Genomic DNA, 22488 nt, shown 5'->3' with positions numbered 1-22488 from the left:
GACTGAGCCAATGAGAGCCAAAGAGATCACACGCTCCACTGGGAGAGGAGCGGGTTTCCACCTGCGTCATCTGTCGCAGAGGAGGGAGATGGGTGGGGCGGAAGATGGGAGAAAGGGAGGGACCGCCACGCTCTAGCTGGTCACGGCCTTAATCGGCCCGTTCACTCGAAGTTTTTGGTTCTACGTCGACTCCATGAAACCGAAACCGTAGGGCCTAGGGCGGGCGGAACGAGAGGGAACTACATTTCCCAGCAGGCTGCGGAAGCGGGACTCCGGCCACTACTTCCGGCGTGTACAGAGCCACTGGCGTTCGGTGTGCAGGTGGCCGCATGGATCCCAGCAGCCGGTGGCGGAACCTGCCCAGCGGGCCTACCCTAAAGCACCTGACCGACCCGTCTTATGGAATCCCGCGGGAACAGCAAAAGGCAGCGTTGCAGGAGCTGACGCGGGCGCATGTGGAGTCCTTCAACTACGCCGTGCACGAGGGTCTCGGCCTCGCGGTGCAGGTGAGCGCGGCGTCCGCTGGCGCCCTTGCCGCGGCGAGGCCAATCCCAGGGAGATGGCTGGGAGGTCACAATATGACCCTAAATGCATGTGCTCCTTGATCCTGACAGGCTCAGTGGGTAAGCGGGAGAGCACAACATGTTAAACAGGACGCGGAATTGGGCCTCGTGGAACTTGTAGTCAAAGCGTCTTAAGAGATGTATTCGTGATTTCTGGATTGAAAAGTGATTGCGAACCGTAGTTTCTTGTTGGACAGTTTCTGGGTGCTGTGAGAGTGAGGAAGTGGCTTATCTGGGGTGTGCTTCCCAACCACTCACAATGCACACGGCTTTATATCACTAGAAGACTTACCTCTCCAAAACGTACCTCAAAAGATTCCGAACTTATTTGTAGGTACAGTGTAATGTACAAGGTTATCCTTCAGTATCCTTCTCTTAGAGCTTTAAAGAGAGAAACTACTCGTCATTTGTTATGAATTAAGCAGGTGCTGAGGAAGGTATAAATGAGTCATAAAAGCAAGATTGAATCGAAAAGTGTAATTGCATTATTAGCGTAGAGTAGTGGTAGCAGAATTCAGGTGAGGATGGTGGGGGAAAGTTTCGTTTAGTAAGCATCTCCAGTGTCTCCAGGCACTAGGCTCAGAGGATGTGGAGGAGGCAGTCCCGTGTAAGAGACAGTTCATGCGTTTCAGTGCTCCCTGTCGTGTTTGGGGGTTGGAGGGGTGAAGATATGAAAGCAGTCCATGCCAATATTCTTGAGAACTGCTCTGCCAAGGGATTGTGTGGGCTACGGTGGGAGCAGATGGGCGGCGCAACTAATCCAGGAGTTTGAGAAAGGGCAGGATTAGATGAGTTCAAGAGGTGAGAAACGTACATTTCATCCAGGGGAAGGGTAGAGCAGAGTCACATGCTTAGGGGACGCTACCTGTGGTTTTGTTGGGTAAGATTTGTGTTGTGAGAGATAGGAATAGAGATAATGTGGAGAGCTTTGATTGCCAGTCTGATTCTTGAACTCTGTTCGGCAAATAATATGGGAGCCATTAAGATTTATTGTTTAGAAAGACTTGGTGGGGGTTATTTGTATTGTGCCTGGATTCTTACAGTATCATGTTTGTGAGAAAAAATACCTAATTAAAAGTTAATTGGGCCGGGTGCAGTGGCTCACACCTGTAATCCCAGGACTTTGAGAGGCCAAGGCAGAAGGATGACTTGAGCCCAGGATTTCAAGACCAGCTTGGGTAACATAGTGAAACCCCACCTCTACAAATATTAAAAAAATTAGCGGGACATGGTGGTCTGCACCTGTGGTCCCAGCTACTTGGGAGGCTGAGGTGGGAGGATGACTTGAGCCCAGGAATTTGAGGCTTGACTGAGCTATGATTGTGCCACTGCACTCCAGCCTTGGTAACAGAGTGAGACCTGTCTTTTTTTAAAAAAAAAAAAATCAAATTGAGAAATTTTAGAAAAGCACTAATTCATTTAAAAATAAGCCAATCGGCTGGGTGTGGTGGCTCTTGCCTGTAATCCCAGCACTTTGGGAGGTGAAGGCGGATGGATCACTTGAGGTCAGGAGATCCGGACCAGCCTGGCCAACCTGGTGAAACCCCATCTCTACTAAAAAATACAAAAATTAGCCGGGCGTGCTGGCACATGTCTGTACTCCCAGCTACTCGGGAGGCTGAGGCACGAGAATTGCTTGAACCCAGGAGGCGGAGGTTGCAGTGAGCCAAGATTTCACCACTGCACTCCAGCCTGGGCGACAGAGTGAGACTCTGTATCAAAAATAAATAAATTTTAAAAAAAACCAATTCTATGTTAACATTTTTATGAAAAATATTTTCCAAAGCAAAAAAGAAATTAGATGAATTGCATTATTAAAAATATTTTTAATGTCTGGCTCAATGAAAAGACAACTGGATTCTCATGTCTGCTTCTGCATTCAGTCCCTTGTGATATATTGTTTTGGTTGAAGTAGATGAAGAAAATTTGGCCCTGCATAGAAAATGATGCCACAACTTAGCCAGTACTGTAATAATATAGTATTTGAAAATGTTTTGTAAAACACAGTAACATAAATGGCTCATATTTATAAAGCCAAGGGAAAAAATAGTTGTCATTTTTTTTACTTACAAAACATAATTTTGCCTAGTTTCTTTGAAGTGAATTTCTCCTTTCTGTGAGTCAGAATTTATGTGTCTGTCTTTTCAAAATCTTTTCAAAATGCAATTGATTTTTATTACTTGGGGATTCTATATTTGCAAATTCACCTACTCACTAAAATTTACTCCTACTCCAAAAGCACCATGCCCAGAAGCAGCGAAAAAGTTGAGTTGATCAGTGTCCGTTTTCCCAGCTGAGATCTAACAAGGTGATGCTCGGCCTTCTTGTTTTCAGTTCTTAAACTATAAACAGAGGTTGTCTTCACTATCTATTTAGTGCCATGTTTTGTGCTTTTTGTTGGTGATTTCGCTGTTTAAAATGTCCCCCAAGCAAAGTATTAAAGTTCTGTATAAAGTTCCTAAGCACAAGAAGGCTGTGCTGTACCTTTTGGGGAAAATGTTAACACATGCATTTAACATAGGCTTTGTTCAGGCATGAGTTAGGGACTCAATAATATATATTAAATAAGCTGTCCTTAAACAGAAACACACATAATGCAAGATTGTGTATCGATCAGTGGACGAAATCATAGGCTTTGTTCAGGCATGAGTTACGGACTCAATAATATATATTAAATAAGCTGTTCTTAAACAGAAACACACATAATGCCAGACTGTATTGATTAGTTGATGAAATGTGACCAGAGGCTCTCAGGAAGCTAACCACGTATTTACCCTAGGAGCAGTGGTTCAGTATTGGCTAATTCAGTGTTTATGGAAACGTGTAGAACATAACTATTGTGAATAACAACAGTTCACTGTATTTCGATCTAGATAGTGCAGCTGCGTCTTGAGAAAGCAAATCTTCTAATCTCTCTTTTTTTAAGTGCCATTCTTTTTGTTTTGAGATAGGATCTCACTTTGTCACCTAGGCTAGAATGCAGTGGCATGGTTATGGCTCACTGCAGCCTCGACCTTCCAGGCTCAAGTGATCCTCCCACCTCAACCTCTTGAGTAGCTGGGACCACAGGCATGCACCACTATGCCCAGCTAATTTTTTTATTTTTATTTTTTGTAGAAACGGGGTCTCCCTATGTGGCCCAGCTGGTCTCAAACTCCTGGGCTCAAGTAGTCCTCCTCCCTCGGTCTCCCAAATGTTGGGATTACAGGTGTGAGCCACTGCATCTGGCTTTTATTTTTAAATAAAATATGAACTTCTAAAATAATACCAGCGTTAGATAAAATTTTAAAATTTAGCAAAGGTCAGTTAACTCACGTGAGGGTGAAGGAGGAATACCTCCTTGGTATTCTTTCTTGGCTCCATTTTTTCATTATCATTATTCTAAGAAAAGCCTGGGAGGTTGCTCGTAATAAATATATAGGAGAACTTGGTGATGCCCCTTCCTCAGAAGAGCAAAGCTTTCCCCACAGAATGGTACGAAGAAGTAACTTATGTGGAAGGGGAAACCCAGCCTGGCCACCATCTTTTCCTTTGCATGACTCTGGCTTCAGTATGACGTTGCCATTGTACATTAAGCATCTAGTCTTGAATCCTAAAGGATGTTTCCATATCCTTGCTCTATTAGCAGCAGTCCCATTTGTCTTGCTATGCACATAGACAAGGTAAGAATACACAAGGCTCTTGATTCAGAGAACAGGAATTTTGTTCTGTTCACAGCTGTATTCCTAGAGCCTGCTACAGTCTCTGACACATGTAGTCACTCAAAACAATCTTGTGCTAATAATGCATTATGGTTTTAAGTATTTAGTGAAGTTATGAGTAGACTGGAGGTAGCCTTAACTGTCCTTTTTAGGTGTGTCATGATGGCATCACAGGCATCAATGTTTGTAGAACATACAAGATTTGGAAGAGTCTTAGAGAAAAAATGCCTTGGAAATGCAAGCAATTTAATAGTGTGAATTGCATTTCAGGCTATACCTCCCTTTGAATTTGCTTTCAAAGATGAGCGTATCTCTTTTACTATTCTGGATGCTGTTATCAGTCCACCTACAGTTCCAAAAGGGACCATCTGCAAAGAGGTCAGCGTTTATCCAGCAGAATGCCGGGGCCGAAGGAGTACCTACCGTGGGAAGTTGACAGTGAGTACTGGTAACGCTGTGTGACTCTCAGCACTGCACATATTTGGGAGTAGGGCGGGTGCCTAATAAAGTTTATGCCAGAAATTGCTTTCTTGGTGCTGTTTTCTAAGAGATCCCACCTTCTAAATCTAAGGCATAAAATCATTTAATTGATCTTCTTCCTCAGTCTTTGAAAATACTCATTGTTCTCTAAAATGCAGGTATTTCCATTAAGTAACTTTTTCTCTCATTTTCATTTAGGCCGATATCAACTGGGCAGTGAATGGAATCTCAAAAGGAATCATTAAGCAGTTTCTTGGCTATGTTCCCATCATGGTGAAATCCAAGCTTTGCAACTTACACAGCCTTCCCCCACAAGCCCTTATTGAGCACCATGAGGAGGCAGAGGTAATCACAGGCGTCCAGGCGTGAGACAGTAGAGAAGGCCTGGGTTGGGAGTAAGAAGACAAGAAGTGTGTCAGTGTTTTCCTTCTCTGCTCCAGTTTCTGGATAGCTGAAAGAGATAGCAGTATGTTGCCTGCATACAGTATATGACTCTGAATGACCATCAAACTAGACAGTATGAAAAACTGGCTATAAAATTAGAGAATATTATTGTTCAAGGGGAAGAACTGGTAGGTTTTTCCCTAATTTGCTGAATGATAGAGACATACTTCCATGAATTTTTTTTTTTCAAGCTGTCTTAATCTACAAAGCTATCGTCAAAAATGTCTATTTAGCTGGGCATGTGGTGGCATGGATCTGTAGTCCCAGCTAATTGGGAGGCTGAGGCGGGAGCATCACTGGAGCCCAGGAGGCCTGACTACAGTGAGCCATGATTGTGCCACTGCACTGCAGCCTGGGAGACAGAGTGAGACCCCATCACTAAAAAAATAAAAATGTCTGCTTTGCTAACAGTAAGATTCTGTGCTCATATTAAATGACTTACATGCCTTCCCTTCATCATTTCTTTCAGCTGTATTAGGTGGCTTTGCAGTGTTGAGGTAATCAAGACGTACAGACTGTGCCTACTAAATAGGTAGATGGTGTTATGTGGTGGGAAGAGGGTTTTGGTGTCAGACAGCTCTTCCGTTTATCAGTCTTGTGGTTTGGGGAAGTTAATCTCCCTGAGCCTCAGTTTCCTCTGCTGCAAATGGGCATAAGAGCTCTCCCACTCCTTGTTATGGGAATTAAATGTTATGATAGCATAGAGTACCTAGTATAATATGCCTGTTTCATAGTAGGCAATTCGTAAACAGTAGCTCTTTATTACAGAAATGTGATATTGAGCAGAGCTATTAAAAATATTTTTCTATTTAGCTAATCCAAATTTCTGGTTTCCAAAACTTTCATACAGTCAAGTTTTTGAACTTATTTGGGAAACCATACTTGAGTATGGAAGCAGAATGGTTACAGTTTTTATCTTTCAACCCCTCTTTGGAGTAAGTTTTTTTTAGTGTTGTTTGAAGACTGAAGTCATTTTAGGGGACAGAAGGCAAGTTAGGTTGAGCCTGTCTGACAGAGAGAAGTATCCTGTTTTTCTTCCATACTTTTTCCCTATGTCCCTAGGACCTTTGTAATATACTTGAGAAAACTGTTAATTCACACAAAGACAGTGTCTGTGTACTGCTTTTAAGGGGTGAGTAGTATGTTTCGCCTCTGTGCTCCTGTTCTATGTGTTGTACTACCTTTGCCTAGGAATGAGGTTCGTGTCTACAGTTAGTCATGTATCTTTGTTTAACAAGTTGCAATTCATCTCTTTGGCAGGAAATGGGGGGCTATTTTATAATCAACGGCATTGAAAAAGTCATCCGAATGTTGATTATGCCTCGGAGAAATTTTCCCATTGCAATGATAAGACCAAAATGGAAAACCAGAGGGCCTGGTTATACTCAGTATGGTAAGTTCTGGAGATTATTAGAATGTTTTTTAAGGAAAATTTGAAACCTTTTTTTTTTTTTTAAGTAGATGCATCTAAATAGTCTTTGATATTTTTCTTTCTTTCTTTTTTTTTTTTTTTTCTGAGACAGAGTCTCACTTTGTCACCCAGGCTGGAGGGCAGAGTGCTGTGATCACAGCTCGCCATAGCCTCGACTTTCCCAGGCCCAGATGATTCTCCCACCCCACCCTTCCAAGTAGCTGGGACCACAGGCGTGTGCCACCATGCCTGGCTAATTTTTGTATTTTTTTTTGTTGTTGAGATGGGGTTTCACCATGTTGCCCAGTCTGATCTCGAACTCTTGGGCTCCAGCAGTCCTTCTGCCTTAGTCTCCCAAAGTGCTGAGATTACATGCATGAGCCACCGTGCCTGCCTTTTCTTTTGCTTTTTGTTGTTTTTCTATTGCTCATTCCTGTGTTAAGTTTTCATAATTGGGATGGAGGAAGAAATGGAGAGATACCAGTCAGAGGATACAGACTTGCAATTACCAGATGAGTAAGTTCTGGGGATCTGATGTACAGCCTGGTGATGATAGTAATACTGTACTGCTTACTTAAAGTTTGATGAGTAAATTTTAAGTGTCTCAACCACACACACGTGCACACATACACACAAATGATAACTATGGGTGGCGATTGATGTTTTCATCAGTTTGATTGTGGAAATCATTATAATAGATGTATATGTATATGTATATTCAAGGTATTGTCCACCTTGAATATGATTTTTATCAATTATAAGCATTTTAAAATTTACAAACATTTCATAGTGGAAAACCAACTTTCTATTATGTTTCACTTTTGCTAACTGAAAGAGCATGTGTATTTTTGTTACTGCTTATGAAGATGAAAGCTAGTCTGGTTTGGCCATAGGTGAGTGCGGGTCTTGGATTGTCTTCCGGTTCAGGCTACTGTGGTACACCCCTCAGGTTCTCTGTCTGCCAGCCACCTGGCCTCTGTTTGAGCGCACTCTTTGACAATGTCTAAGACAGCATGTTGTATTCTTGAGTAACCCTGACAGTTAAAACAATTTGTCCCGATAGTTGAGCTAAAAATCAGACCTTAATTATAGCCATACATACTACACCTAGAAAAACAGCATGCCCAAATGTCTAGTCATTTTCTTTTGCATTAGTTGATGGTAGTATGTCTTAGCAGTCTTTGCCTGAAACTGAAATGAACTTAAAATCTAAAATTCCACTTTTCTCCATTGGAACTATTAGATCAAGCACCAGAGTCTTGACCAGACTCCACAGTTTTAAGTCGGAAAAAAGGTGCTAAAAGACGTGGATTCTGTCCTGGAGGAAACTTTAAAGTTTGCTTAAATTTATAGCTTCAGTTATTTTACATTAGTGTTTCTCAATCTGGGTAGATTTTGCATGCAAGAGGACGTCTGCTGAGGTTTAGAAACATTTTTGATTGCCAGTCTTGGCTAAACTTAGTGATTTAATGGCTTTAATTGTGTCTAAGAGAGTAAGATTGTTCAGGAAAAAAAAAGATCGAAGCAATTATAGTACCAATGAGTTTCTGATGTTTTTGTTGTTTGGTTCAATAGGAATTTCAATGCACTGTGTGAGGGAAGAACATTCTGCTGTCAATATGAACCTCCACTACTTGGAAAATGGCACTGTTATGTTGAACTTTATTTACCGGAAAGAACTGTTTTTTCTTCCTTTGGGATTTGCACTTAAGGTATGACTTAATGAATGCGTTCTTTTGTTATGAAGAAATTCATTGGGGGTAGTATCCCGTACAGATTGGATGGATTCTCCTTGTTAAAATAATACTGTACTAGTTATCTACTGCTCCAAAACAAATTACTTGAAAATTCAATAGCTTAAAACATCAATAAACCTTTCATTCTCACAGTTTCTGTGAGTCGGGAGCTTGGGAGTGCTTTGGCTGGGCAGTTGTGGCCCAGGGTCTCGGGAGGTTGCATGGAGATGTCAGACAGGACTGCAGTCATTTTGAGGACTTCCAAGGTGGCTCACTCACATGGCTGGCAAATCAGTGCTGGTTGTTGGCAGGAGGTCTCCTCGTGGGGTTGCTCTCTACATGGCCCTTTCTGTAGGCTGCTTGAGGCAGCTGTCTTCCTCCACATAGTTAGCTGAGAGAATAGAGGGCGGAAGATGCAGAAGACAAAAGCTGCAGTGCCCTTTGTGACCTAGTCCTGGGAGTCTCCCATCATCTTTTTCACCACATTCTCTTGGTCAAGCAGAGCAGCTTGATTCAGCATGGGAGGAAACCACACGTGTGCGTGAACACCAGGAGGTCAGGACCCTGGAGGCCATATTGCTGTCTGGCTATCATACAAAGAATGCTTTATTTTAGAGAGTTTACTTTGATTCAGCAATAGCGGAGTGCTAATTTTACTTGGGTATGAAAAATAATGAGAGAAGATAATTGTTACTGAATAAATACAGTATTTTAGTTATTAGTGAGCAATGAAACCTTTTATTTTCTATTTCAGGCACTTGTCAGCTTTTCTGATTATCAGATATTTCAGGAGCTCATCAAAGGAAAAGAGGACGATTCTTTCCTGAGGAACTCTGTTTCTCAGATGTTAAGGATTGTAATGGAGGAGGGTTGTTCGACACAAAAACAGGTCCTTAACTACCTAGGTGGATGCTTCAGAGTAAAACTCAACGTTCCTGACTGGTACCCAAATGAGCAAGCTGCGGAGTTCCTGTTTAAGTATGTGTGCTTTGCCTAAATGTTTTTGGAGGGGTGGAAGGTTGTCAGTGGTCCTTTGTATTGGTTGCAGTTTGGGCAAGTGAGTCATTTGGGAATGAGAATGAATTTTGGGGTAGAATTCTGGTCCTTGCTAGCCGGGGGCTACCTTTGTTTTTGTGGCCCTCCTCACTTTTATTTTTTTAGTAGCCATTTTATTTTATGGTACTTTTTAACTTTTATTTTGAAATCACTTCAGACTTCCAGAATAATGTCCAAATAGTACATTGGATTCTTACATTCACTAATTGTGAACATTTCATTCATTTACATTTACTTTTTTACTTTCTGTGTACACAAATGTACATTTTTATTTCTGTACGGTTTGAAAGTTGCAGGGACTTTATTTCTCCAAAGCAAGGACTTTGTCTTATATAACCACTGTATAATTACTAAAGAAGCCAGCTGCATGCTGGTGCTGTCCAGTACATAGCCGCAAGCGACATGATAAGCACTTCAAATGTGGCCAGTGCAGCTCAAAAACTGAATGCTTAATTTTATTTAATTAAAGTTAAGTAAGCTTGAATTGGGGATCTTGTTTAATAGAACATTAAGTAGTATTACCAACTGGATTGTTTTAAGCTTTTTTTTTTTTTTCTGTTTTGACAGCCAGTGCATCTGTATCCACTTGAAATCCAATACTGAAAAGTTCTATATGCTTTGTCTCATGACGCGAAAGCTCTTCGCTTTAGCCAAAGGAGAGTGCATGGAGGACAATCCTGATAGTTTAGTGAACCAAGAAGTCCTTACACCGGGTCAGCTCTTCCTTATGTTTCTGAAGGTAAACGCGTGCTATGTCCATCCTTGGCCAGTGGTACCACTTGTGGAATGGCGTGACTTTGGCCAGCAGTACTGTTTTCTGCATACTTATAGTCTCTAGTTTTGACATTTTGTGTGGTCTCTTTTTTGTTTGTTCATTTAGCAGTAAGGGAATCAAAAATCCTAGCTTACACCAGGTTTGGAAATTTGCTTAATATTTTTATATAAAGACCACATCAAACCTTGGTCATAGTGTTAATGAGAAAAAGCAAATGGCCTATATTCATACACATGGTTGATCTTCATTATTTGTAGATTCTGTATGTGTGAATTCACTCACTGGCTAAAATGTATTTGTAACCCTAATGTCACTACTCGGTGCTTTCATGATTGTTCACACACCTGAGCAGTGAAGAATTTGAGTCTCCTGAGGCAGATGTTACAGCTGAGGTGGGGCAGGGTGATGCTCTGCTTTCCTGTTTCAGCTCATGCTATAAAGATGGTCCTTTTTGAGATGTATTTGGTGCTATGTTTTTCACATTGTCGTGCTTCTTCTTGGTGACGACTTTGTTTTTTTTTGAGACAGGGTCTCAGCCTCAACCTCCCAGGCTCAAGCAATCCTTCCACCTCAGCCTCCTGAGCAGCTGGGACTATAGACATTCACCACCACACCCAGCTAATTTTAAATTGTTTTTGTAGAAACAGGGTCCCACTATGTTGTACAGGCTGGTCTCAAACTCCTAGGCTCGTGTGATCCTCCCGTTTCAGCCTCCCAAAGTAATAGGATTGGAGACATGAGCCACTGCGCCTGGCCAGTTTTTGCCATTTATAATGTAAGCATAGCACTGAAGTTCTGTCTAGTGTTCAGTGTTAATAAATTAACAAGGTATGTTAAATAAGGTGCCTTTCAACAAAAGCTTGCATTAAACAAGACTGTATATCGATCCATTGACCAGAACGTTATGATCAGAGACTTGCAGGAACCCAGCCCTGTATTTCTCCTCAGGATCTGTGGTTTCATGTGTGTGAATTCAGTGTTCACTAGAACGTAACTACTGTGAGTAGTGAAATTGGACTGTAGATGTATATACAGAGAAAGTTGGCATGACACAAAAATGATTTCATAAGAATATTGATTGGGTGGCATTTTATATTTTGCATCTTATCCCCAAAAAGATGTAATCTAAGAGGTAATGTGTTGTATTTTTAGTAGAGATGGGGTTCCACCATGTCAGCCAGGCTGGTCTCAAATTCCTGACCTCAGGTGATCCACCTGCCTCGGCCTCCCAAAATGCTGGGATTACAGGTGTGAGCCACCGTGCCTGGCTTCTATTTTATTTTATTTTATTTTATTATTTTATTTTATTTTATTTTATTTATTTATTTTTTTGAGACAGAGTCTTGCTCTGTTTCCCAGGCTGGAGTGCAGTGCCACGACCTCAGCTCACTGCAACCTCCACCTCCCGGGTTCAAGCGATTCTCCTGCGTCAGCCTCCCCGGTATCTAGGATTACAGGCGCGTGCCACCATGCCTGGTTAATTTTTGTATTTTTAGTAGAGATGGGATTTCACCATGTTGGCCAGGCTGGTCTCAAACTCCTGACCTCAACTGAGCCACCCGCCTTGGCTTTACAGGCATGAGCTATCATGCCTGGCCTTCTAATTTCTTATCTAAAGTAGTAATTCTTATTTACATTCTTCCTGAAAGGTAATAATCTTTGTTTCTGTTTGCTCTGTCCATAAAATTAGATTAAAAAATTTCAGCAGCCTAGAATTTTCCTGACAAAAATTGAAAGCAGGCAGCATAAGTTTTCTTTTATTAATTTAATCTGTTATTAAATTAACCTTTCAAGTAAAGGTGAATTTACATTTCCCATCTACTTAAAGTGAAGCATGGTGGGCTTATTGTATTCCATACTTAGAAATGTGTCTTCATTCCACATCAATTCCTAATTAGGAAAAAAAAGAAAAGAAAAAGAAATGAGACTGGGGGTACAGTGGCTCGTGCCTGTGATCCCAGCACTTTGGGAGGCCAGGGCAGAAGGGTAACTTGAGCCCGAGGAGTTTGAGACCAGCCTGGACAACATAGAGAGATCTCTACAGAAATAATAAAAACTATTAGCAGTGGCCAGGTGTGGTGGCTCACACCTGTAATCCCAGCACTTTGAGATGCCAAGGTGGGTGGATCTCCTGAGCTCAGGAGTTCAAGACTAGCCTGGGCAACATGGCAAAACCCTGTCTCTACAAAAAATACAAAAATTAGCTGGACATGCTGGCATGCTCCTGCAGTCCCAGCTACTCAGGAGGCAGGAGAATTGCTTGAGCCTGGGAGACGGAGGTTACAGCTGAGATCATACCACTGCACTCCAGCCTGGGTGACAGAGCAAGACTGTCTCCAAAAAAAACTGTTAACTGGGTATGGTGGTACATGACTGTGGTCCCAGCCACTCGGGAGGCTGAGGTGGGAGGATCCCTGAGCCCAGGAGGTCAAGGCTACAATAAGGGGTGATCATGCCACTGCACTCTAGCCTGGGCAACAGAGCAAGACCTTATCTCAAAAAGAAAAAAGATAAAAACGCCTGGTGCAGTGGCTCACACCTGTAATCCCAGCACTTTGGGAGGCCAAGGTGGGAGGATCACTTGAGCCCAGGAGTTTGAAACCAATCTGGGCAAACAGCCCAGAGACAAAACCTCATCTCTACAAATAATTTTTAAAAACATTAGCTAGGCCTGGTGGGCCACGCCTGTAGTCCCAACTACTCAGCAGGCTGAGGTAAGAGGATTGCTTGAGCCCAGGCAACGGAGGCTTAAGTGTGCTGTGATCATGCCAGTGCACTCCAGCCTAAGTGACAGAGCAAGACCCTGTCTCAGCAAAAAAAAAAAAAAAAAAAAAAAAAAAGAAAAGAAATGAGTCTTCTGTAGCAAGGTATTACTAAGGTGACCTGTTTCAGCAACAGGAGAAACAAACGGAAAATTGGGGCTTTTTCAGAGAATTCATTGCCGAGTATCTGATTTCCTTACCAGCTGTGTTAAAGCTTTTAAACCTTTGAGTTTGGAGAATAAAAACAATCTTCAGAAGACACATGACCATGATGTAAGATGAATTATAGACTGTTAAAAATTCACGTCGTATTTACATTAAAATAAGCAATATAAAATTGAAAAATAGCAACTATATTTTCTGTATTATTTATAGATAAACCATAAAACACTTGAGTTAGCTTTTCCGGTTTTGATTTTAAACCCAAATAAGGAAGTAGACATAGTTATGAAACAAGGCAGAACACGAATCAGTTATCAAGATCCAGGGCTTCTTATTCCATCTTGACCGTGAAGCTGTTCAGTGTACACCTGATAAAAATGTTTATGACACAGGAAGAAGCAGGCTCAAGAAAGGAATCTAAACAGCAACCAGCAGAAGTGGAGCAGCGATGCCAGGCTCTTCCATTCAAACTTGATCCTTTAGGTTCACTTGGTAAAGACCAAACGTGTGCTGACACCCTTGTTGGGTGAGCTAACAGCTTCCTTCACTCTCTGGTAATTCCCTTATCTGTACATTACAGATTTTTAGCAGTGTACTTACAAATCCTATTAATGTGTAGTCAGTTGTGAGATTCATTGTAACATTTTATAAAATATATTCCTTCTTCCCACACCTCTCCAAAATTTATTCCTTCAAAGTACTGAAAATTTAATATTACTGTACCACAGTGATATTAAATGCAGTGTCAGTGCCAGAGAATATGCAGAAACGAAATGTGGCACTTCCAGTGCTGTCTTCTGGAAGAATAGTTAGGTCTTCCAAGTGTGAGTGTTCAAACACCGGTACTTTAAAGAGCTGGATTATCAATAGTCAATGGCTGATGTGTTGACTCGGGCACCTGCTGGAAAAGGTATACAGTGATTAAGTGACCTGTGTACATCTTCCAGGTTTTCTTCCAAATATCAAATATAGGAGAGAACCTATTTCAAACATTCTCTTAGGTATTTTCAGTGGTTTCTGAACCACCCATAGGAAGCACTGATGGTGTATAGTCTTTTTTTCTTTTATTTTTAGTTGACATGCAATAACTACATATTTATGGGGTATGCAGTGATATTTCCATATATGTAAATAATGTATAATGATCAAATCAGAGTAGTTAACACATTCATCACCTCAAACATGTATCTTTTTTTGTGTTGTGGACGTTCAAAATCCCCTCTTCTAGCTTTTTGAAAATAAACAATAAGGCTGGGCATGGTGGCTCACGCCTGTAATCCCAACACTTTGGAAGCCGAGGCAAGAGGATTGCTTGAGCCCAGGAGTTTGAGACCAGCCTAGGCAACAAAGTGAGACCCCCATCTCTACAAAAAAAATTTAAAAATTAGCCGAGCATGGTGGCACATACCTATGGTCCCACCTACTCAGGAGGTTGAGGCGGGAGGATCCCTTGAACCTAGGAGATTGAGGCTGCAGTGAGAAAATATACAACAAATATAGTTAACTTATTCAACCTGCAGTGCTGCAGAATACCAGAACTCATTCCTCCAGTCTAGCTGTAATTTTGCAATTGCAGACTGCCTTAACCATTTCAGTGAGTGTTGGCAGCATAGACTAAGATGGGCTGTGTAGTTCGTGTGATTGCTTTTAGGTGTGTAACAAATATAACGGGTGAAGGAGGGCATGACATTGAAGAGCTATCCTTTCTGCACCTGAAAAGCTCTCCTTCAGGTTTTTGGTTTTGCTGTATTCCATATCCAGTGTATGTTAGTGGACCTTTGTTAAAGGTTGTACAGATTACATGGGAATAAATATGACGTTTGTAATAATTTTATTTTATTGAGAATAGGGTCTTGCCCTGTTTCCCAGGCTGGAGTGCAGTGGCACAATCGTGGCTCCCTGAAGCCTTAGGCTCCTGGACTCAAGCGATCCTTCTGCCTCATCCTCCCAAGTAGCTGGAACTACAGGCATGCCCCACCCCTCACCCCACCCCCTTCTGGCGAATTTTTAAATTTTTTGTAGAGACAGGGTTTTGTTTCACCATTTTGCCCAGTCTCATGTTGAACTCTTGGTCTCAAGCGATCCACCCAATCCTGGGATTATAGATGTGAGCCACCACACCTAGCTCACATACTATTTTATATTAATTTTTTGTTTTTCTTATTTCAGGAAAAACTGGAAGGTTGGTTAGTGTCTATTAAAATAGCTTTTGATAAGAAGGCTCAGAAGACCAATGTTTCCATGAACACTGACAATTTGATGAGGATTTTTACTATGGGAATAGACCTTACAAAACCATTTGAATACCTTTTTGCTACTGGGAATCTGCGTTCTAAAACAGGTAAAATTAAATAGAGCATTTTAGTTATGTTTTTCAAACTATTTGCTTAATGTAGATTTGCCTGTCCTTGACAGGTTCTTTTTAAAAGCAAACCCCCCCAAAAAAGTAAATTTCTCGTAACTATGACTTTGATGACTATTGGTCTGAAGGACTTTAGACAAGGTGTCTGTATAGCTAAAATTTAATTCAAATAACCAAATACATTTTCTCTGCCTCCTTCTAGAAAATGAAAAGACCACTTAGACCTCTGAGGAAGGCTTACCTAATAGGAATTCTGCATGGGTTGCTGTACATGCCCATCTCTAAACCAGTTGCCTTGCCTCAGAGTGACCTGAGAGGCCAGGTGTGGTGGCTTATGCCTGTAATCCCAACACTTTGGGAGGCCAAGGTAGGAGGGTGGCTTGACTAGGAGGTCAAGGCTGCAGTGAGCTGTGATTGCACCACTGCACTCCAGCCTGGTGACAGAGTGAGACCCTGTCTCAGCAAAAAAGAGAATGACCCTGGAAACTTAAAAAGTGGTAATTGGGAACCCAGAAATTTTTTTTTTTTTTTTTTTTTTTTTTTTGTGAGTCAGGGCCTTACTGTGTCACCCAGTCTAGAGTGCAGTGGCAGAATCATGGCTCACTGCAGCCTTGACCTCCCGGGCTCAGGTGATCCTCCCACCTCAGCCCCACGAGTAGCTGTGACTACAGGCACAAGCCACCACACCTGGCTAATTTTTGTGTTTTTTGTAGAGATGGGGTTTTGCTATGCTGCTAAGGCTGGTCTGGAACTCTTAAGCTCTGGCGAACTACCCACCTCGCCCTCCTGAAGTGCTGGGATTATAGCATTAGCCACTGTGCCCAGCCTTTTTTTTTTTTTTTTTTTTTTAAACCCCTGTTACTGATGCCGATTCTTTCATTAGCCTTCTTACTTGCTTGTCTATTATCTGACCCTCTCAGATGAATTTAACTACTTGCTATTTTATTAACTCATTTAATGTTCTCCTACAAAGGAGGTCATAGAGGAGATAGGGAACTAGTTGGGGCTCATACAGTTTGTGAAATCTGGGGATTATTTTACATATTTTTTGCGAACTCTTTCCACTCATCAGAGCTAGGAGAATAAATGTTGTAATAATTCATTCTGTAATCTGTAGAGTGCTCTGAGGTTTTGTCGTCACAAAGCCTCAAAAATTTCCGTTTTTTAAAAGATTGGCCCATTTTTGAGTGACTTTTGTTTTATTAAGGTCTTGGCCTCCTACAAAATTCTGGACTTTGTGTTGTGGCTGACAAGCTGAACTTCATACGCTACCTCTCCCATTTCCGCTGCGTGCACAGAGGGGCTGATTTTGCCAAGATGAGGACCACCACAGTACGCCGGCTGCTGCCAGAGTCCTGGGGCTTCCTTTGTCCAGTGCATACCCCAGACGGGGAGCCCTGTGGCCTGATGAACCACCTAACTGCCGTATGTGAGGTTGTCACACAGTTTGTGTATACGGCATCTATTCCGGCTTTACTCTGCAACTTGGGTATGTAGTGTATAGTGATAAACATCTTGCTTGATTTTTTTTTGTTTTTTTTTTGAGATGGAGTCTCGCTCTGTTGCCCATGCTGGAATGTAGTGGCACGATCTCTGCTCACTGCAAGCTCCGCCCCCTGGGTTCACGCCATTCTCCTGCCTCAGCCTCCCAAGTAGCTGGGACTACAGGCACCCGCCACCACGCCCAGCTAATTTTTTTGTATTTGTAGTAGAGACGGGGTATCACCATGTTAGCCACGATGGTCTCGATCTCCTGACCTCGTGATGTGCCTGCCTCGGCCTCCCAAAGTGCTGGGATTACAGTTGTGAGCTACCGCGCCCGGCCAAGATTACGTGGTTTTTAACCTGTTAAGTTGTGCTGCTTTTGGAGATTCAGCAGAGACTTTCTGTAAGAATTCGTTTTTACCCTTCTGTGCAGCAGTTGCGCTGCTTTCTTGGCTCCTCTATAGAAGGCTGAACGCATTCTTTGAAAGTGAAAACAGGAGAAACTGTTATAGGTGTTTTGTTTTCTTTCAAAAAAAAAAAAAAAAGAAGATAATGGAAGTGAGGATCGCTTGAGCCCAGGGATTTGAGGCTGCAGTGAGCTGTGATTGTGCCACTGCTGCACTTTAGACTGGGCGAGAAAGTGAGATCCTGTCTCCAAAATAAAAAATAAATAAATGAATAAGAAGGATGCCAAAGCATCTGAAATAGACTAGTCATTAATATTGGAAGCATAGAAGCTATTGAGTAGTTTTTTGGGTCACTTCTCCTTGCATCTCTTGGTGGATCTTTGCATTTCTAAGTAGAAAACAGTGTTGGTTTGCAGGAGGACAGTTTAAAAGATTTTCCAGTCTACCCTAATGTCATCAGATGATAACCATTTTTCCTGATAACCTTACAGCTGCTGTCTCTGTCTCTGCTTTGGCTAGAAAGCTATCTAATTCTTGGCTTGATACTTGATTTGAATTTATCTTCATACCTAAAGATGTCAGCTTTCTCTGCAGTTTTCTAGTCCCAGGGTTCTCCAATTATGATTTGGAGACTAGAAATGTTCTGTCTTTGGTGGTCTGTGGACAGGTTCACCAGTGGGATTAATATTCATACAGTAAAACTTCCAGTTCATGGGGATCAGACGATAGGTATTCTCAAGCAACTAGAAGGGCATTGACTCAAAGTTCTGCTCAAAAGTACTTCTCCCAATTAGAGTGGCCTGGCCAGGCGTGGTGGCTCATGCCTGTAATCCCAGCACTTTGGGAAGCCGAGGTGTGCAGATCACTTGAGGTCAGGAGTTTAAGACCAGCCTGGCCAACATGGCAAAACCCCATCTCTACTAAAAATACAAAAAAAAAAAAAAAAAATTAGCTGGGTGTGGTGGCATGTGCATGTGGTCCCAGCTACTCAGGAAGCTGAGGCAGTAGAATCGCTTGAATCCAGGAGGTGGAGGTTGCAGTGAGCCAAGATTGCACCACTGCACTCCAGCCTGGGTGACAGAGTGAGACTCCATCTTAAAAAAAAAAAAAGAGAGAGAGAGAGAGAGAGTGGCCTGTAGGAAGAGGGCCCCACAGAAAGTAATCAAGAAATACTCAAGATTCAGACGATGTAATCAGTGTAATTTGAAGGTTTATCCTCTACGAGGAAAATAATTTTGTTACTGGTGATTCGAAATGTCAAAGTCCAGGAGAGGGTAGAAAGGAGAAAAGAATAAAGTGGAGAGGTAGAAAATAGATCCAACTGCAGAAAAAGAGATGGGGAAGGGTTTTTCGCTCTGGCACTGGAGAAGACGACAGAATCGCTACCTAACTTTCGATAGAGATGTTCATATTGAGGTGACAGATGAAACACGAAGTGGGTAACCTGCGACACTCTAACAAACACTTGATGTCTTCAGAATGTATTTATGGTTCATGGGAGAGTGTGTTCCTTTTTTACTTAATTTCATATGATTCTCATTGTTTGTAGTACTTGTCTTTAAAGTCACCAGTGAATATTGAACCATTGTGCCAAGGGGAAATACAGGGTAAGGTTCCTTCGAGCCTCAGGTTACAACATTTTTGTTAGCTGATCAATATGTAGCCTTGGTTTTTGTGTGTTTCTGTTGAAAGACACCCTTTAGGCCGAGCGCAGTGGCTCACGCCTGTAATCCCAGCACTTTGGGAGGCCGAGACAGGTGGATTGTGAGGTCAGGAGATTGAGACCATCGTGGCTAACACGGTGAAACCCTGTCTCTACTAAAAATACAAAAAACTAGCCTGGCGTGGTGGCAGGTGCCTGTAGTCCCAGGTACTCGGGAGGCTGAGGCGGGAGAATGGCGTGAACTTGGGAGGTGGAGCTTGCAGTGAGCCAAGATCATGCCACTGCACTCCAGCCTGGGCGATGAGGCAAGATCCGTCTCAAAAAAAAAAAAAAAAAAAAAAAAAGATACCCTTTAAAAATATATATTGTTCTTGTGGTAACATTGAATTCTCAGCCAACAGCACTGTAACTATAAAGCTTATCTAACACACATTTTTTTTCTGTTAGGCACATCACAGCCTTTTTGCATTTATGAACACTAGGCAGCACTTCAGTGCTACACTTGGAGGCAATTTTTTTTTTTTTTATGTAGAGATGGGGTCTTGCTGTGTTATCCAGGCTGGTCTCGAACTCCTGGCGTCAAGCATTCCTTCTACCTTGGCCTCCCAAAGTGCTGGGATTACAGTTGTGAGCCACCATGCCAGGCCTGGAAGCTATTATTTAAACAGTGAAATCACACCAGCTGAAAACATGCCACTGAACAGACTGGACAAGGGACACTTGTTTACAGCATGAGCTGACAAGAAAGCATGGCATCGTCTTGTTTGACTTCAGCTGCGGGGAGCGTATGCATCAGGGGACTCAAATTTTTTTGCTGCATGTTCTGAAATGACGTTAAAAGCATCCCCAGTATTAATTTTGTGGTTATAGATAAAATGTAGCAAGTAGGCAAATCTTCACATAATGAGGATCAACTGTAATTACATTTTGGGGGTTAATGCATTTAATGCATTTACGTGGCTTAGAAATCAAAATATTAAAAAGACATGCAGTGAAATGCTCCCTCCCATAGGCCCCTGTTCGCTTGCCACTTCTTTCCTGTGTCCTTGCGGAAGCGATTTAAACTTCCACAAGCAATACAAAAGCCTTCAGGCTTACCCTGGAGATATTGCAGGTTTGGTTCCAGAGCGCTGCAATAAAATGAGCCACATGAATTTCTCAGTTTCCCACAGTGCATATAAAACTTATGTTTACACTATGCTGTAAATATTTCAAATTTAAGAATACTTTATTGCTAAAAAAAATATTAAATCATGTGAGCCTTCAGCAATTCGTTATCTTTTTGCTGGGGAAGGTCTTGCCTCAGTGTTGCTGGCTGCTGACTGATCAGGGCAGTGGTTGCTGAAGGTTAGGATGGCTTGTGACAATTTCTTAAAATTAAACAAAGAAGTTTACCACGCCAATTGAATCTTCCTTTCACGAAAGATTTCTCAGTAGCATATGATGCTGTTTGATAGCATGTTACCCACAGAAGAGATTATTTCCAAGTTGCAGTCAGTCCCCTCAAACCCTGCCGCTGTTTTATCAGTTAAGTTTATGGAATAATCTAAATCCTTTATTGTCATTTCAACAGTGTTTACTGCATCTTCTCATTTCTTGAGATCGCATCTCAAGAAACCCTTTTCTGCTGGGCACAGTGGCTCAGGCCTGTAATTCCAGCACTTTGGGAGGCCAAGGCGAGAGGATTGCTTGAGCCCAGGAGTTTGAGACCAGCCTAGGCGACACAGGGAGACCCTGTCTCTACAAAAAAAAAAAAAAAAAAATTTTTTTTTTTTTCGAGATGGAGTCTTGCTCTGTCACCCAGGCTGGAGTGCAATGGCATGATCTTGGCTCACTGCAAGCTCCGCCGCCCTGGTTCATGCCATTCTCCTGTCTCAGCCTCCTGAGTAGCTGGGACTATAGGCGCCCGCCACCATGCCCGGCTAATTTTTTGTAGTTTTAGTAGAGATGAGGTTTCACTGTGTTAGCCAGGATGGTCTCAATCTCCTGACCCCGTGATCCACCCGCCTCAGCCTCCCAAAATGCTGGATTACAGGTGTGAGCCACTGCGCCCGGCAAAAAAAAATTTTTTTTAATTAGCCAAGCATGATGGCACACACCTGTCAGCTACTTGGGAGGCTGAGGTGGGAGGATTGCTTGAGCCCAGGAGGTTGAGGTTGCAATGAGCCATGATCATGCCACTGCACTGCAGCCTGAGCGACAGAGCAAGACCCTGTCTCAAAAACAAAACAAAACGACATTTTCTTTGCTCATCCTCTAAGAAGCAATTCCTCATCTGTTCAGTTTGATTATGGGATTGCAGAAATGCAGTCACAGCTTCAGACTCTACTTCTAATTCTAGTTGTCTTGCTATTTCTACCACATCTGCAAGCACAGTAGTAACATCAGAGATCACTAATCACAGATCACCATAACAGATATAATAATATTGGAAATATTGCAAGAATTACCAAAATGTTGACACAGAGACACAAAGGGAACACGTGTTGTTGGAAAAATGGCATTGATAAGCCTGCTTAAAATATCTGTGAAGTGCAATTAAAAGAAATGCCTGTACCTGTTATAGAGACAAGGATAATTTGATATCTGAACTGATACAGCAGCTGTTGACCCCATCTGGAGGGAATCTAGAATGTTGGATGAAGCATTCCGATGTGATCGTGCTGTTTGTTCCGTTTACCAGGGGTCACTCCCGTTGATGGAGCTCCCCACCGGCCATACAGTGAGTGCTATCCCGTCCTGCTTGATGGCGTCATGGTTGGCTGGGTGGATAAGGAGCTTGCTCCAGGCATCGCAGATTCTCTTCGTCATTTTAAGGTGGGCTTGAGGCTTTGTGAATTGTCCTATCCCTTGACCTTAGGTTTTCAGTTCCTTTCTAGTTTTGGGGTTAACCCCTGGGCGGTCTAGAGTGATCAAGTGGTCAGGGGGTCAGAATGTCCAGAATGCCTGTGCATTCCCTCTGGTGACAGAGGCTTGCCTTATACTGGCCTTACTGGTTGGGGTCAGTGACAGATATTTGACCCATATACATTCTTTGGGAGTTTCACTGAGGCACCTCAGTCTGCTTATCTAACTAATTTTAACTTTTTTTCCCCTTCTTAATACTAGTGGCATATAAGGGATCTCAAAATACAGGTATTTCAGTAATATTCAAAATATGCAAGGTAGACGTTAACTACCCCATTGCCTCCTAGGTTTTGAAAATATATTTTTAAAAAGTAGAATGACATTCTTTGAATAATTTATCTTTGGGATTTCCTCCTAGTGAAGAGTATTTGTTGCTTTGATAATGGCCGTTGAAAGAATTATCCTTTGGCAACAGGCTGAGTTTGTGGTTTATATTCTGTTCTGTGTGTTTATTTTTTAAAAATGTTTAAACGAAATTTTAGTTTTTGTTTAAGTGCTCTGTTGGACACTTGGGTTGTCTCTACCTTCTGGTCATTGCAAATAATGCTGCTGTGAACATGAGTGTACAAATATC

The 22488-nt window shown here is 42.1% G+C and overlaps 1 protein-coding gene across 2 annotated transcripts in view; it reads left to right on the top strand.

Annotated features, from left to right (window-relative positions):
* The first annotated feature begins 244 nt into the window (after window positions 1-244).
* LOC105471793 (RNA polymerase I subunit B) overlaps window positions 245-22488 on the top strand; it is a 37409-nt gene continuing 15165 nt past the window's right edge. The window contains exons 1-10 of one of the 2 annotated variants that reach the window (XM_011724526.2): window positions 245-506; window positions 4535-4702; window positions 4943-5089; window positions 6449-6581; window positions 8175-8311; window positions 9090-9313; window positions 9959-10130; window positions 15260-15431; window positions 16660-16941; window positions 21691-21824. In XM_011724526.2, the coding sequence (XP_011722828.2) occupies window positions 330-506; window positions 4535-4702; window positions 4943-5089; window positions 6449-6581; window positions 8175-8311; window positions 9090-9313; window positions 9959-10130; window positions 15260-15431; window positions 16660-16941; window positions 21691-21824 (1746 nt within the window). In that variant the 5' untranslated portion in view covers window positions 245-329. Of the gene's footprint in view, window positions 507-4534; window positions 4703-4942; window positions 5090-6448; window positions 6582-6720; window positions 7116-8174; window positions 8312-9089; window positions 9314-9958; window positions 10131-15259; window positions 15432-16659; window positions 16942-21690; window positions 21825-22488 lie in introns of those variants that run through there. The other variant, XM_071077091.1, reaches the window with a different exon arrangement.

This window comes from Macaca nemestrina, chromosome 13 (genome assembly GCF_043159975.1).
Source record: "Macaca nemestrina isolate mMacNem1 chromosome 13, mMacNem.hap1, whole genome shotgun sequence".
In the NCBI taxonomy this organism is placed as follows: domain Eukaryota; kingdom Metazoa; phylum Chordata; class Mammalia; order Primates; family Cercopithecidae; genus Macaca; species Macaca nemestrina.
Note: the sequence above shows the minus strand (reverse complement) of the source record. Positions and strands in the feature narration are given on the sequence as shown.